Below are 17,066 nucleotides of genomic sequence, written 5' to 3' on the forward strand. Positions count from 1 at the left end.
ACTAAGAAAAAAGTAAATACTACTGGCCATACCCCTATGAGAAAAAGTATTAATTTATCAGTCATTTGTTTTCTGTACATGACTTGAAGATCTGTCTAACTTAGCTGGAAAGCATAACTGCATTCACTACTGAAGATTACCAAGAATTTAATGACATGCAAATACAGACAAACAAGTTCAAACAATGGTGAGTGAACAAATTACTGAGGTATCAAATTATAGCTCTAGCATAAGAATACTGGGGATGTCTTGATTTCTTGTAATGAAAATAAAGAATATGTAACAAATATGCTAAAGAAAAATATATTTATGGCATACAGAAAATATCACACATAGAAAAATGTTACAAAATCGATCTCCAGGTAAGCAAAAAGATTAAGAACTAATTACTTGAGAAGCATTCTTCTTATCATCATATATATAATGGATAGAGTTAGTAAATTGTAAGTTAGAATCACTATTTATTTTTTAAACGGCATAAGACTCACAATATCCTTGGTTCCAAATTACAAAGCTAGAGATTACAAGTAGCATGAATTGACCTTAAATAAAAATACAAATTTATATTGCTGACACTTGAAAAGAAAAAGCATACCATAAAAGTAAATTTACAAAGGATCCAATAGCAAATTCAGATGTGATAACAAATAAAACTTTATATTCTCTACAGTATCAACATAGCCAAGTTAGAGGACTAAAATATTTAATAAAAATAACACTTAGAGCCATAACGGAATACCAATAAATCATTCCCTGAAACCATAACAACCTTAACTGTGTACAACTATTTATGAATGAAGTATCTACATAAGTAAATATATTTGTCTCATATAATAATTTTTATACATGCGAAAGAAGGCACATTTAATTGCATTTAAATAAAGCCAAATTTCATTCCAACGGATTGGCTGTTTTAAGTATGCTAGGTGACCTATGTTTCTTCCTTTATTCAGCAGCTGACACTTCTATATACTTAAACATAAAACCTAGAAACTTTGCTCTTTAAAAAAAAAGATTACTGAAATGTGCTTAAAGTACTACTGAATCAATCAGCATCCTACTTATCTGTGAGTTACAAAAATACAAAATACCAATAAAGCATTTTTTTTAACAGCTCCATAAGAAAATTTATATTATGGGAAACTTTGAACACCACTGGGAAAAAAGTAAAGTAAATGTTAAGGAAAATAGTAATTATACATATACAAAGAAATACTAATAGAACAATTCAGAAAAACTACTGATGAATATATTGCTTCCCTTCCCTAAAATACTTTCATTCACTTTTCTAGTAATCAACTTAAGAAGCACCCATTCCAGAGCAAACTCTTCAGTTAGTTTTTGGGGACAACACCACATCATTCCATCCCTGTTGATGATATATAGGGTTAGCTGAATGTCAACCATCCATTCCTAGCAGATCCATGACAAGAAGCATACATTAGTGAGTGATGCTGAAGTTTTTAAGTGGATATAAAGAAAGCAGTGCACTGCAAACTATTCTTATACCTATGGAGAAAATCTGTATTAACTTATGACAAATTTTGCAACCTGTGTCACAGTACAAAATCATCAGCCAATGCAAAAACACTAAAAAACTGCATATACAAAAGTGGAACTCACTGTCCACCTGTTTCCCATGAGTCAATTTAAATTTCATATGTGCACAAAAGCCAATTTTCAAATATTTGGCCGATGCTGCATTTATCAACAGTCTCTCTCTTTCTCTCTCTCTCTCTCTCTCTGCTCACCAAACTGTTAATTATCTGCTAAAGAAAAAAAGCTTACAGAATAAAACAGAATCCACCACTTTTCCCCACCTTCAGAACCAAACACCTAACAATAAAAACATCATCAACACAACTTTAAAACATAAATTTTTTTTTTTAAAGACCATAGTAAGATTTCACCTTCTACCATCATAAAATAAAAGCTGTAAAAATCAGGGTTTCATAAACACATCCTTCAGATTCAAAGACAGTGCACATCCTGCGGCCACCACTTACCGTCTCTAAATCTGCATACATATTAAGATAGGAATGGCATGCATGCTACATGTCATATAAAACATTCACTACAAATGCTTGTTCCCAAACATTTAGAAGTAACATAATAAGTCTTACTTAATGAAAACAGTTGAAATTCCAATTAAAATCATAGCTGTTCTGAATTCCTGTTTAAAACCTTCTTAACAGAAATTAAGCAGTACCATAATTCTTCAAATCAAAATATTTAACAAGAAAATAAATGTAAAAATATTTACTTGGCCAGATTTATTATTTTAGTTAATAAAAAAAACTTCATTTAAGTTAGGTTCCCTATTATTAAAAAAGGCAAATTAAGTACGGAGTAACTGTTTATGGGCATCAAAATAATACCCCACACAACAGCCACTATTCACCAGTAGAAACCCCAACTGCCATAAACTATTGCTGGTGGAAATACTTCAGAAGCCATTTTGTCAAATTTTAAACTAAAATACTTCCTTTCAGGTGATTTCTCATTACATAAATAGAAAGTCCCAGAAGAAATTCAAATTACCATCAAATGTTTTCTCTCATCACTTCTATCTCTTACAAAGTGCAAGTTCCTTTTAAGTTTCAATTTTTGTATAGACACCTCTGTTCTGTATCACTACCAAAAAACAACAACCCAAGGAAAGCCCAATCATACAACAGCAATACCTTCCTGCACACAAAACCAAGCAACTAAATAAAACCTTCCAGCTGATGTCTGGACTCTGCAACAGAGCTATGTACAGATGAAACAGACTTACCCAAGACTACAGAACTCCCAAGAATTAAGCTCTAAAAAAATTAATGAATCACAAAATACACCTGAAAACTAGAAACTTCTCTCCCTTGTCACAACACTCAGCAGAACAAACAAACAAAACAACAGCTCTTTCTAGCAATCACTACATTACAACTTATTACACTTCCAAATCAGCACATTAATGTCTTACTGGTAAACTTGATGGTCTTTCTTGTTGTATCAAGTTCAAGTCTTCATGGTTAGGTTTTCCGGGGGCCAGAGGAGGTTGAGATCTAGTTCCATAGCCTTCCTGAGACATGTCCTAAACAAACACAAATACAAAGCACTTCATAAGTATCTCAGTGAGTTATAAGCTTTTTAAGTAACCAATAATGAAGCAAAAGGTTATCACAAACTACCAACTGATACTACATTTTAGCAGACATATAAATATGTTACAGCTATAATTTCTTTAACATTCAGAAGTAAAATTTTTAAAAGGAGTAAAACATCAATAGCAGAAATATATATATTGTTTATTGTATATATTATATATATACATATATAAAATTAACAAGTAAATTGATTGAGACCATCAAACTGAATACTATATTTGTGTTGTACAGGAAGATGACTATCCATAAAAACAGGGGAGGAAGGTCAGTTGCAGTCCAACTGTCTTTACAACCAGAACAACCCAAAAGTTCCTCGTATTGCTTAATTCTGATTTTGGCTGTATTGTTTAATTCCAGTTTTGGTCAAGTTGCCTTTAATATTACCTCAAAACTGGCTGGGCTCGGTGGCTCAGCCTGTAATCCCAGCACTTTGGGAGGCTGAGGCGAGTGGATTGTCTGAACCTGCAGGTTCAAGACCCACCCGGACAACTTGGTGTAGACCTCGTCTTTACAATAAATCAAAAATTAGCCGGGCATGGTAGCGCACGCCTGTAGTTTTGGCTACTTGGAAGGCTGAGGTGGAAGGATCGCTGGAGCCAGCAGGTCGAGGCTGTGGTGGCCGGGAACGTGTGTGCCACTGCACTCCAGCCTGGGTGACAGAGTGAGACACTAACTCAAAAAAAAAAAAAAAATTACCTCAAAAAATTAAAATAGTTAATGAAAACTTTTTACCAATTGAATCTTAATAGGCCATCTCAATGACCTACAAAACAGTTATTAACTGTTAATTGTTTTGTTAGCAATTCTTATTAAGCTCACAGAATCCTGGGATTTCTACAACCAGTAAGCAAGCATGTACAGAATGCCATATGTTCATGTGGCATAATTTTGAAAGAACTATAATAAAGAATAAAACAACAGTGAGAAACAAAACATACCCCCCAAAAACCTGAATAGGGACAATAAACTTATTAGTAACATGGCCTTTCTGGCACCCTGTCAAACACTTTTCCAGGAGGTATTCTTCATGGTTTCAGCACCATGCAGAATGATTATGTAACCCACATCACATACTACACCATACCACATTTACTGACTACCAGATCTCTAGCTACTTATCTATGTACGCTCAGCTACTAAACATTCTACCTTTATTTCCCCCTGAATCAAATAGGACAGAATTGTTAAACACTTAATATAGCGTGTCTCAATTGGCACTGAAAGTCGAAGAACCAGTTTCTCATTGGAGGAAAAAGAGAAAAGAAAATATTGCTTTAAAATAAAATTCTCTCCCTTTCCTTGTCAGTTCAAATATGTGTTAGCATTAAAGAAACATCATATATAAGTTCTACTGCTATTAAATCCCAAAAATATTACTTAAAAGTTAATGTTTATTAGTTGAAACCCTGTAAAAAGCCTCTGTTGTCCCACCCCTTTCTCACACAGTATACATTTAAAATTACATGGCTTCATAAGCCAAGAAACTTTGGACCAATAGCTGGTACTACAAAGTACACAAGCTGTACAAACTAGATTTAACTAGCTGAGTGTTGGTGAGACCTGCCTTTAAACAGGCTCTGAAATAAAGAAGCATGCTAACAACCCAGCATTTTCACATGCAACTCCTTCCTCCTCTTAAATAAATCTCCAAAAAAAGAGAAAACCCTTAATCAGATATCTGTCCTCTAATAGAAACATATCCAATCAATATTATACTTGTGTAAGAGAATTCAATCCCAGCTGTCCTGCTTATTATCTGACAACAATGAGGTGAGGTAAGAGCAAGCTCAAACAACCCAAGGATACTTAAAAGAGTAGCTCTTCATCTGGTTGCCAGCAGAGGGTTACAATTAGCCTTGTGAGGGACAAAAGCAAAGGCTGAATGATTATTACCCTCTCATCGCCACCCTCCAACACCATGTTTCCTCCAGATCCTAGATTTCCACTTGCCACACGGACTTCCCGCTGGGTGCCCTGCAGGTTCCTTTCCATAAACAGCAAAGATTTCAAATCAAGTAGGGCACAAGGCTCCATTCAGGGGCCTTCACCCTTTTACAAAAAGCACAAAGGTGCAGGACAGCCTCACAATGGGCAAACAAATGAGCAGACTCCGCCTCCTCCTCAAACATAGTACATGGTTCTTTGGGGGGGTTTTGGTCAACTTCAGTTAGGAAACTAACAAGTTCACATGCCCTATGTATATTGCCCTTTTATGTTTCTTTTTATTTTCTCTTCTTAGTTAAATGAACTGCTCTTTAAAGAAGTTGAAAAATATCATTACAACTATAAAGGATATACATTTCAATTTAGGTGTTGCCCACCTAAAATAAGAAACACAACTAACAGACTATGAAAGCTATGAGAAAAATGTATGACTTTACATTTCACTTTTTAAGGCTTTAAAAATTCAAATTAGCCAGGCACAGTGGCTCGAGCCTGTAATACCAGTACTTTGGGAGGCCAAGGCAAGAGGATTGCCTGAGCTCAGGGGTTTGAGCCCAGCCTGGGCAACTTGGTGAGACTCCAACTCAAAAAAATAATAATAATAGTTAAAAATAATTAGATTCCACCATAATCTCAAACACTAATCCTAACCACAAGAAGTTTTCAATTATTAAATATAGTTGAAAATAAAACCAAAACAAAATTTAGTGAGAATCACTGAAAAGGGAACTTTTTCTGCCTCAGTTTATGTTTGAACATAGGTATTAATTTAATAAGAGAGTACACAGAAAAGACACCAAGTTTAAACCTGTAATAATCATCATCTATATGTAACTTACAGTGAGATGATAAAGTCAGGTTGGCTGCTTTAATAAAGATATAAAACTTACATCCCATAAGAAACTTGAGCTTTTTCATCTTCAAAGCTGTGTTTATTTTTTGGTATGTACTTATTTTCATCTCGAAAAGAGTAAACAGAAATGAGTAATGTAACAGACAATAAGAAGACAAAGTCAGTATCACAAAATAAAGAATATATTCAGCATCATTTTTGTAAACAAATAAGCACAACTTTTAATTTTAAAAAAATATTACCATCTTTGTTATTTGCAAGTTTAAGCTAGTATACATCAGTGCATGAACTAGTACACAAAATGAATAAATACCACATTTATCTGCCATATATAGAATAGATCATGACTCTTAAAAAAATATCATATTATGATAATACTGCAATGCAATACACAAAAACCAAGCAAGGGGAATGGAATGTGGGTTTATCTTTCAGAATTCATCAGTACTGTTTCTTTACAATTCACTCACAAACTGTTAACCACTGATGGCTCTGGTCTTAATCTTCTTATGTTATGAGTCAAAAGCAAAAGGGAAACTGATTCACAAATAATGAAAGTGTGAAAAGAGTCTGGGGCAGGGGTAACTACACATTTGCTTCAGAAATGTTCACTTTGGTATTTCTCTTCTTTTTTTTTTTTTTTTTTTTTTAGAGAAACAGGCTCTTGCTCTATTGCCTAGACTGGAATGCAGTGGTGTCATCATAGTTCACTGCAGCCTTGAACTCCTGGGCTCTAGTGATCCAATCCTCTCACTTCAGCCTCTCAAGTAACTGGGACTACAGGCACCCACCACACCCTGCCCTCTTTTAATAAATGTAGTAGATATTTACTGAATGCTCATTTAAGGGCTTATTCCCTTTGCTGGGTACTTTAACATATCATAGTATGAAGTGACATATGACCAAGAGGGAACACTAGTGTCCCAAGTCTATTCTAAGAAAGGATAAAGATTTAAAAAGTATTTTAGAGGCCTAGCAAGAAGGCTGGGATCATGAGTGCTTCTATTTTCTTTTATTAGGGAATGAATTAAATACTTATAGAAACATGAAACTTTTAAGAAAATATAGAATAACCAAAATGTCAAGGACTTTACAAAAAAATATTAAAGAGAAAACAAACCCATGGTATAAGTTTAAAAGATACAAAAAGACAAATAATGAAAAGACTGCCTCCTTCCCAAGATCCCCTCTGGAAAGGTTACTACTGCTAATAGTTTTTTGTTTAGTTCCACAATTTTTCAATGTGTTATTCACATTGAATTTAAATCCATATGAATCAATATGAATTTAAATTCTTTTTCCTTTATATACAACTAGAGCAAGTTTTCTGTAAATAGCATAATTTAATAATATATTGTAGAGCTCATTCTATAATGCCTATTCTTTTTATTTTTTTAATGGCCACGTAGCATTGTACTGTTTGCAGGGGCCAAAATGTACTTAAGTAGTCACTTACTAATGTAAATTTAGTTTGTTTCCAGTCTTTTCCTACTTCATACAGCACTATTACAAACATCCTTGTCATATACCTTCATGTGAAGTATCTCTCAGTAGCATAAATCTCTACAAGTGAAATTTCTGTTAAAGAGTTGGTACATTTAAAATTTTGATACATACTGGCAAAGTGCTCTTAATAAAGGAAGTTTCAATTTATACTCATAGTCCTATGAGTAGTCCTATTCTGGAATAGAACAAGACTTAAGCTATTGATGTTAGTATCCCAATATGTCTAACTACATTACAAATAGTAGCAAAACAGCAAAACCAGAGTAAGGGAGAATAGGGAAGACTGGGTAGACAGTATTAAAAAAAATTTTTTTTTTAAATGAATTTAACAGCATATGGAATATAAACCAAAGATGGAGGGCCAGAGGAGGGGAAGGAACACTTCCATCCTCGACAAACAAATGGCAGTGGTACCTAGTAGGAGGTTGTGAGGAGGCGTCCAGAAGCTAGCAAAAACTAGTTGTCTCAATAGCCCAAGAACTTCAGGCCAGAAACAAACAGTAACGGGGCCAGCGGTGGCTTCTGGATTTGGAATGACTGGTAATTCTCATGCTATTTAAGAAAAGTTTTTCCAGTCATCACATGAATAATAGCTGTTCTAGGAAGAGAGTGAAGATAACCACTTTTAAAGTAATAATAATAATTATTATTGTAATAATCCAGAGTGAGGGACAAGGATTTGAGCAACCTCATAAAATCCTACATTCTCTAGGTCAGAAAGATTTCTTGTTCAGTTTCTCTTCATGCTTTGGAAACTTTTATCATCAATCAACAACTAAAGGAAAAACAAACTGTCCTGGCATGTGAGGCTAGTGGCAGAGAAGAAAGGGACCATCTCCACAGAGGTGGCCATACAGAATGCCACAATTCCATAAAACCATCTCTAAGCTGAAGAAATTTAGTGTTATCAACTTCCCCTTCATTTTGGGTTTGCAGATAGGTAAATTTAAAATATACCTTCCGAAAGGAAAGCAATGTAAATCTATAAAATACCCACTTCAAGAATGGCATCCTCATCTCCTTGCCATCTCAAGAAAGTCTAATGGAAACACTGTTAACAAGAACAGCTAACATTTGTGAGAGGTGACTGTGTGGCAGGTACTATGCACAGTGCATCCTAACAACAGTCAATGAGAGTTCCTATTATATGTCTTTTTTTTTCCTATGAGGAAACACAAATGTTAAGTAACTTACATAGGAAGATTATGATCACTACGGTAGAGTGTCTCAAAGTAATAGACACATCTTCATTTCTACAATAACTGTACTTTAGGGACAACTGGAAGCTTCAATTACTATTACATAATAAGAAATTTAGTATGATTTTAACTTTTTTAGGTATTGTCTTGGCTCTTATATAGTCCTCTAAATTCCCTTTTAAAATATATATATATATATATATTTTTTTTTTTTTTTTTAAGTTGGAGTCTTACTCTGTGGCCCAGACTGGAGTGCAGTGGCACAATTCCAGCCATCGCAGTCTCGACCTGCTGGGCTCCAGGGATCCTTCCACCTCAGTCTTCCAAGTAGCTGGAACTACAGGCATGCGCTACCACATCCAGCTAATTTTTTATTTATTGTAGAGACAAGGTCTTGCCAAGATGCCCGGCTAGTTCTTGAGCCTGTAGGCTCAGACAATCCACTAGCCTTGGCCTCCCAAAGTGCTGGGATTACAGGCTGAGCCACCGAGTCCAGCCTAAAAATCATATTCTTAAATAGCTTATATGTAGGACACTTCCAAATCGCTTCATTTCAATATCATGAATAAATAAGAAAAACTAAATAAAAAATTCCCTTCCACACATGATTGCAAGGTCACTCTCCCTACCACTTATCATCAAGCAGTCACTAAAACATACAGGCTGATGGAAGCAAGAAGAGGCCCGTCTGCAAGTCAGATTACATCTTTACAGCTCTTCTACTGGCTGCTCTTCTTTCCTCCTGCCTCTTAGGAACTGGGGTCCCCCAGATCTTTACTCCAAGGACTGGTGGTGATTCCCAAGTCTCTATGTGAGGTCCCAGGTCTCCTAACTGCATCAGTAACATCTGGACCTGAAGGAAGTATGCCTCACATTCACCGTGTTAAGAAATGCCTCTGCCATCCATGCCCCACAGACCCACTCCCACAAAACTGACACATCACTACACCCCAAATCCCCATCCATAGCACCCCTTCCTCCCAACCCAACTGCCAGCACCTGCCCTGCAGCCACTCAACACTGCAGTCTCCTGCCCAGGAGGCCGCTGGTGTCCACCTCCCTCAAGCACAAATGCTCAGAAAATGCCTCCTCTCCAGTGCCTACAGAATGAAGCCCAAATCCAGGGATGGATACAGAAGAACTCTTCAAACACCCTCCAGTCACCATGCCCACAATCCGTCAGGCTGGCCCCAGGGCCCACACCAAGTGCTGGGCTTCACAGCACTTGAAGAGTGTAACTGTTACTCTCTTAGAGGCAACTGTTCCTCTGTGCCTCTAGGCCTGCAGATCTTGCCTGGTGGTGAGTGGAAGTCCTTTTCCCACCTGTGTCTGCAAAGCACCTAGCTGTCCTCAGAATCCTAACTCCACAACCCTCCAAAACAGCTACCTCTAACCAACTTCAAATGCACTTTTCTGAAAGAACTGACAATACCATATTTTAACTATTTGTTGTTTATCTCCCAAACTGGGCTCTCAATTTCTCTAGGGGAGGGATGCTGACCCCTTGGATTCCCAGCACTGATAGGTACTCAGTGAAAGCCAAGTGAGTGACTTCGAATCAGACATAGCAACACAAAAGTAAATGTATGAGGACAAACACATTAAAAAAAAAAAAAAAAAACTTGGCCACATGCCCAAGAATATTTACCATGTTAACAGCTACACTGCTTGGTAGCAATGTGCTACAAAACACATTTTGCTGCTTGTTACTGGCACTCTTAAGGCAAAAGGATGACAGCAAAATAATGCAGGAAAAATATAATGGAAATTAAGACTATGGAGAGCATCAGTGAAGCTATCAAAAAGGGGGGGAATCAAGACATTCTGTGTCCCACAATGAACGACCAGTAATAGTCTACCAAAAAAAAAAAGATCAAACTATCAATTTATACAATAGAAAAAGGACCAAACAACATGTTAAGCCATAGTGAATCGATCAGTAAATCCCAGGCTGCGGGAATTGCTAGTAAACAAATTCCCAGTTTATTCAACAAATAAATAACAGCAGGGAAAAAAAAGAGAGAGACAGAGAAGGAAAAAGGAGGCAAAGGAAAACCCTAGAAATGAAGGGATTAAAAGACACCAATCAATTATAAGAGTGAACTTGCATGCATCCTACACCAAAATGGAAATTAAGCAGAAACACTTTTTCCATTTATGAGAACTAAAAATTTGAACACTGGGGAATTGATAACATAAATTATATTTTAAATGTGATAATTGTATTTTTATTTTTAAAGTACTTTATTTTTTTAGAGGTACATACTAAAATATGTATCGAATAAGTGATAAAATGTCTGAAATCTACTTCAAAATAATACGGGGGGATGGGGAGGAAGGATAGGATGGGGATGAAACAAGACTGACAGCTAATGACCATGGGGGAGTTCATTATACTACTCTCTACTTCTGCTTATGTTTGACAATTTCTACTTAATGAAATCAAATGGAAGTTCATGGCATGAAAGACTACTTCAGGAATCCAAAGTGGGGCTGAGGTTGACTCTGGCTTTCATCTGAAAAACTATGTGAAAAACTGTAATAACCTCTAATTGCCTTCAACCCCCACCACTGTGAAAGTACATTAAGCAAGATCTTCTAGTCTTTGCATTTCATAGTGCCCCTCCATTTTTATCTCTGATATGCTTGCTGTACTATCTAATCCTAATGCTTAGCTGTTTTAAACAAAACAAAATCCCTCTTTAATCTTAAACAAATTAACTTTATCAATTTTATTTTTCACCTAGATCTCAGAGTAAAATCTTTTCTTCTTGTTGACTCAGTGATGCTCCTTCAATCTCATTTGCTGATCTCAGCTCAAGGTGCCCTCCTAGCCTAAATGTGACAGATACTCTGACCCTCACCTTAGCCTGACCTCTTAAATGCCTAGTTTCCTATTTCACCAACTCCAAGAGTCTAAAGACCTTGAACCTTTGAGTCAAACCCAAATTCAAATTCCAACTTTGTTCACCAGCCGTGTGACACTGAGTAGCGAAGGCTACAGGCTACATGTGCCTTTTACCTGCCTTTACTCCTTAATGCTGGCCTATCTCAGGCTTGTGGTGCTCAAAGAACAGGGGCTGAATGGGGGTCTCTTGTGCATGTCATGAGGAGTACTGTTCATTATCTCTTTAGAAGAATGGCAAATCCCTTTAATTCTTCCCAGTTAGCATCGATACTTTCCCATACATCTTCCCTGCTCCAAAAATTTTTTTGTTTAGATAAAAATCAGATGCTCAAGGCACAAACGGTTTTTTTTTTTTAATTCCAACTGATTCCACAGGCCAATTTGAAGCTTAATGCCATATTTCCTCTAAAACACTATACACACACACACACACATTTCTAAAAGCTAAATATTTATAACATTATTTATAATGTCAATTCAAAGGAATAATTATTTCCAGATCTGTTTTTGATTTGTTCTGTTTTGTTTGAGTTGGAGTCTCACTCTGTCATCCAGGCTAGAGTAGAGTGGCACACTCACTGCCACCCCAGTGTTGACCCGCTGGGCTTCACTGATCCTTCTGCCTCAGCCTTCCTAGGAGTTGAAACTACAGGCATGCGCTACCATGCCCAGCTGATTTTTTATCCATGTAGAGATAAGGTTTCGCCAAGTTGTCCAGGCTGGTCTCGAACCCACGGGCTCAAGCAATCCACTCACCTCAGCCTCCCAAAGTGCCAGGACTACAGGCTGAGTCACTGAGCTCAGCTTCCAGATTTTTAAGCTTATTTATTTTTAGAGACAAGGTCTCAACTGTTGTCCAGGATGGAGTACAATGGCATGATCAAAGCTCACTGTAACCTCCACTCCTGGGTTCAAGTGATCCTCCTGTCACAGTCTTCCAAGTAGCTGTAACTGTAAGTATGTACCCACCATGCCCAGCAAAAAAAAACCATTCTAGAAAAAGAACAGGCTTGTACAAGCTACCTCATGATACTTCCTTACTGATAAGTCTCAGTAATAGTGACAGCAGACCTCTCAATACAAAACACCTGCAATACACAAGAATGTCACCATGGCCCATGACCTACTGATATAAACAGGACCCTGCAGTCCCCCAAGCCTACAGTGAAGCCTGCAGTGAAGATAAACCTGATGCAATTAGGGAATAAGGAGCAGAGCAATACCAGGGGCATCTGTTTCCCCTAAGCTAAACAAGGTAGAGTCCTGCACAGGCTGATACGCTGGCATTCAAGACTTAGGAAAAGCTTTTTACATTCGTTTTCTTTCAGTTTTCGTAAGAACTTTGTCCTAAAATAACAGTGGGCCCAAAGTGAGAAAGGAGGCCACATGGTTGCCAAAAATCACTTTTCCTAAAATAACAAGGAGAAGCATGATGACATTCAAGACTAAAGTAATTAAGACTTTTAATAATGAATTTATTTTAATGAAGTCACAAAGCTAAATGAGTCACAATAAATTTCCCATTCTGTGTTTTTTTTTTTAGAGAAAAATTAATGTATGTAATAATAACTTTTAAAGTCTATTCAGGATCTCCATAACTTATTAGCTCCAGAATCCCCTTCCCCATCCATAAAACCAAGACACAATAGTGCCTACTTAAATGAAGTTTCACTTTCCATGGTTTCATTTAACCGTGGTCAACTGCTGTTCGCAAATATTAGAGGGAAAATTACAGAAATAAACAATTCATAAGTTTTAAATTGCCCACTGAATGTGAATCATCCCTTCGTCCAGCATACCCACATGTCCCCCACTCATTGGTCACTTAGTAGTCATCTCGGTTATCAGATCAACTATCATGGTATCGTGACTTGTGTCAAATCACCCTTATTTTACTTCATAATGACCCCAAAGCACAAGAGCAGCAAGCTAGCAATAGGTTATGCCAAAGAAAAGCCATAAAGTGCTTCCTTTAAGTGAAAAGTTTTCAACATAACGGGGGAAAAATGCTGACATTGCTAAGATCTATGGTAAGAAGAAATCTTCTCTCCATGAAGTAGTGAAAAAGAAAAAAGAAACTTGTGCACTGATGCTTAGGGTTCAGTACTATCAGCAGTTTCAGGCATCCACTGAGGGTCTTGGAACTTATCCCCTGCTGATAAGGGGGCCCACTGCTCCTAAGATACAGGAACCTACCTCCTAAATTGTATTAATGATTAGGACATACTCCTTTTAGACAGTGAGCACTGTGACTGCCACAATATAAGTGTTCAATAAATGTCAGCTAATGTTATTTACACTGTTTAAAAACACATTAAAGAATGAGAATCAAAATGTTAGTTCAAATACACAAATTTATCTAGTAGTCATGATGTTGATGACAGTGACAGCAGCAACTAGTAATCATACAACATTTATATTTGCCAGGCACTCTTCTCAATGCTCTACTCATATAATAAACTCTTTCCATTTCACACTGACCCCATAAGATAAGTACTATTTTACTGATGAAGAAACCGAGATGCAGAGGTTGAGTAGCCTGCCAGGGTCACTTGATCAGCAAGTGGTGGAGCTGGACAAGCACCAAGATTTTCTTTCCCCAGAGTCTGTGCAATTAAAGACTTTCCCACCAGCCAGGTAAGGATTCTTTCTAAGCCCTGTCCTACATCTGAAAGATCCCAACTTGAGGTTCGCATCTAGGAATCTGAATTTCCCAGATTTGCTTGAAATTTTTGAGAATTATTGATTAAATATGGTGTTGTATTTTCATTAAATTATTATAATTATGCAATCTCTAAGTGTGGGGTTTGGGTATTATCCCGTTACTTGGTCTATCTACGGTACAGAATTTGGCTGTACCATTAACAAGGGCTAATTTCCCAGGTAGACACGAGTCCACCCACCCTTCACCTTTCCCCTTTGGGCCAAGGATGGCCTTATTTGTTTTACTGTGATTGCAGTAAAACAACAACCAGAGTTGATAATCATCAGCTCTTCAATACAGTGGCACTTGGAGGACTGACTTTTACTGCAAAACCCCAAGCCTGTTCCTCCCCAGACCAAGAAGTAGGCAACTCATGAGCCACAGGCCTGGAGGGCCATGGCGCCATCTTCATAAACTAGGAATGCAGTCGCCAACTCTGCCTACCCCCTGGGACCACAACTTACATCTAGGGACTGAGTTCTTTACCTGGAGTAAAAGAACTTTGAAAGCTCCCCTGAAATTATAGCAACTCTGGATGATGCATATATTTTTCTTGGATGAGCATCCATAGCTTTCACCAGGTTCTCAACCACTCCAAAAGGGTTAAAGGGTAAGAACTAGCAGAGATAATCAACAACGGAACTCACCAAAACGGAGAACATCTTAATTTCATAAAAATGTTTAAAAACAGATTAGCTATTTAAAAAAACTACATTCAACATTATAATCATTTCCAGATAACTGAGATTTAAAAATACTTAAGAATTTCCAAATACACCGTTGGTGTCTGAATTAAATATATAATAAAAGCCTAGGTTTCCTAAGTCTAAACAGTTATCTATAAAGGACATTTTGCATTATCATCCACACACTTCACTTAGAGAAGAGACCTAAGGGATGCGAGTGGCATGACTACCACCTGCTGATACAGAGCTCATGAGCCCACACGATGCACAAACAGGTAAAGACCTTGCTTTCGCCAAACAGAATGAAGTCAAGTGCCAGAAAGATCCTGCCTCAAACGTGCTTTGCCAATTTGTCTCTAAAACTATGCAGGGAGCTACTGTTAAAAGTTATCTGATCTCTCCATGAAATGCCTATGGAGTGAAAGTCTAAAGAACTGAAGAGAAAAAAGAAAGAAAGTTAGGGAAGAAAAAGTAACAGAAGAAGCATGGCAAAAGATAGTAAAAGATGGTCAGTTAGAGAAGATTTTGCTGCTTTGCATTGTACCAATAATGCTTTCCAAATGTAAAAAGCACAAAAGATTCTGCTGAATTTTTTTTACCTTGAGTATATATTACATTTATAACTTTTTAAAAGATGTTAAAAATGAATCATTTGATCTATGAAATTAATTCTCTTTCCCCACTCCAGTTTTCAAGAGTATAGTTTATGAGAAAAACAACAATGAATTTAGCATCCAGTGATTACCATCTTTACTAATCGTCTATGGAAGCAGATAGGACATAGACATCCCTTACCTAAGAAACAGAAGAAAAATCTGAATTTTTCAGATATTCTGTAACATTTTATAACTATTATATATAAGATATATACTATATATATTCCTACTAAGTGTTGCTATCATTATAGGAAAACATTTACCTTTAAACAGTCCAGTTTCTATTTGGAGAAAAAAACAAGACTTCAGAAATTTGAGGGTGACTATTAATTAGATCAAAATTAAAGCAAAATTTATCTATTTAGCTACTGTATATTAAAAACAAGAGAATGTGGGCAAAATCTTCCAGGATATTTTGATGCAGATAACCTCCCACTGCTTGTTCTTTTTAAAAAAAAACAGCTGTACACTTACCCAAGTCCCACTCTTTACCCTGTTTCTTGACTCTTCCTTTTACCTCTCCAGGCTAATGCAGAGACATGAACCCATTTCTTGCCCAAAAGCCTAGCACTTTGGGGAAAATGAGTCCATGAACTATGGCTGGTTGTGTTCTCTTCTTTCCACACTAGCAACTTCTAAAAGTAAGAATATGTTTCAAACATCTTCAGATAATCTTCCTCTAGGATACAATATACATAGAATGGTTACTCTAATTGAAAAATTTTTAAATCAAGGCAATTGATGAAGGAAACAATTATATATATATGAATCTTTTATTCCATTTCTCATATTTTAACGTAATAAAATGAGCATCTTAAAGATAAATGAAAGCAGCTGAGAGCAGCAAAAAACAATTCATGAAAAAAAAAATTCCCCAATCTCCCCTGTGTAAGAATATAAGTATCAAGGAGAGAGGAGAGAAATGTGTGAATACATAACGAGCCTCAATGATACTTTTGATTGCGTGCCGTGTTCTCTTCCCAGTGTCATCCCTCAATACCAGCAGGAGTAGGGGCAGGGTGTTGGAGAGAAAAGGAGACTGGCTGTAAGGCTTGAGGGAGTTGATGGGGTGCAAGGAGGAACCTCACTTGGGAGAGTACCAGTTCTACACAGTGTCCTGGCGTACAGAGAGTTCACCTCCTCCTCCAGCCGCTAAATCTGGGGAACCACGACTAAGAAAAAGAAAATAAGGCAAAGTCCACCGATGCACTAGGCTATCTGGTTCAGCCTCGTCAATCCTCCAGTCACTTGAGAGGATAACGAAGATGGGGGCGGGGAATGCTTTAAAGGCTTACCTACCCTCACAGTTGTGTTAGAAACAGAGAAGGTTATGGAGGGTAACTGTTCTTTAGACTAAACCCTACTCTTCATGTGCTTTAAGTTTTTCTTTAGCCTTTAATGAAATATATCTTAAATGATGCACGATTTTCCTCTCCTGCCTCCGTGGGACACAGACATGAG

The 17,066-nt window shown here is 37.0% G+C and overlaps 1 protein-coding gene across 2 annotated transcripts in view; it reads right to left on the minus strand.

Moving 5' to 3' along the window:
* Positions 1-2,268: 2,268 nt before the first annotated feature.
* Positions 2,269-17,066, minus strand: part of LOC103255953 (AT-rich interactive domain-containing protein 1B-like) — a 108,216-nt gene continuing 93,418 nt past the window's right edge. Inside the window, exons 4-5 of one of the 2 annotated variants that reach the window (XM_021710372.1) lie at positions 2,966-3,076; positions 2,269-2,318 (exon numbers count right to left, since the gene is read on the minus strand). In XM_021710372.1, coding sequence (XP_021566047.1) covers positions 2,310-2,318; positions 2,966-3,076 — 120 coding nt within the window. In that variant the 3' untranslated portion in view covers positions 2,269-2,309. Of the gene's footprint in view, positions 2,319-2,688; positions 3,077-17,066 lie in introns of those variants that run through there. The other variant, XM_008053858.2, reaches the window with a different exon arrangement.

This window comes from Carlito syrichta, unplaced genomic scaffold (assembly GCF_000164805.1).
Source record: "Carlito syrichta isolate Samal-C Ts95f unplaced genomic scaffold, Tarsius_syrichta-2.0.1 Scaffold288761, whole genome shotgun sequence".
In the NCBI taxonomy this organism is placed as follows: domain Eukaryota; kingdom Metazoa; phylum Chordata; class Mammalia; order Primates; family Tarsiidae; genus Carlito; species Carlito syrichta.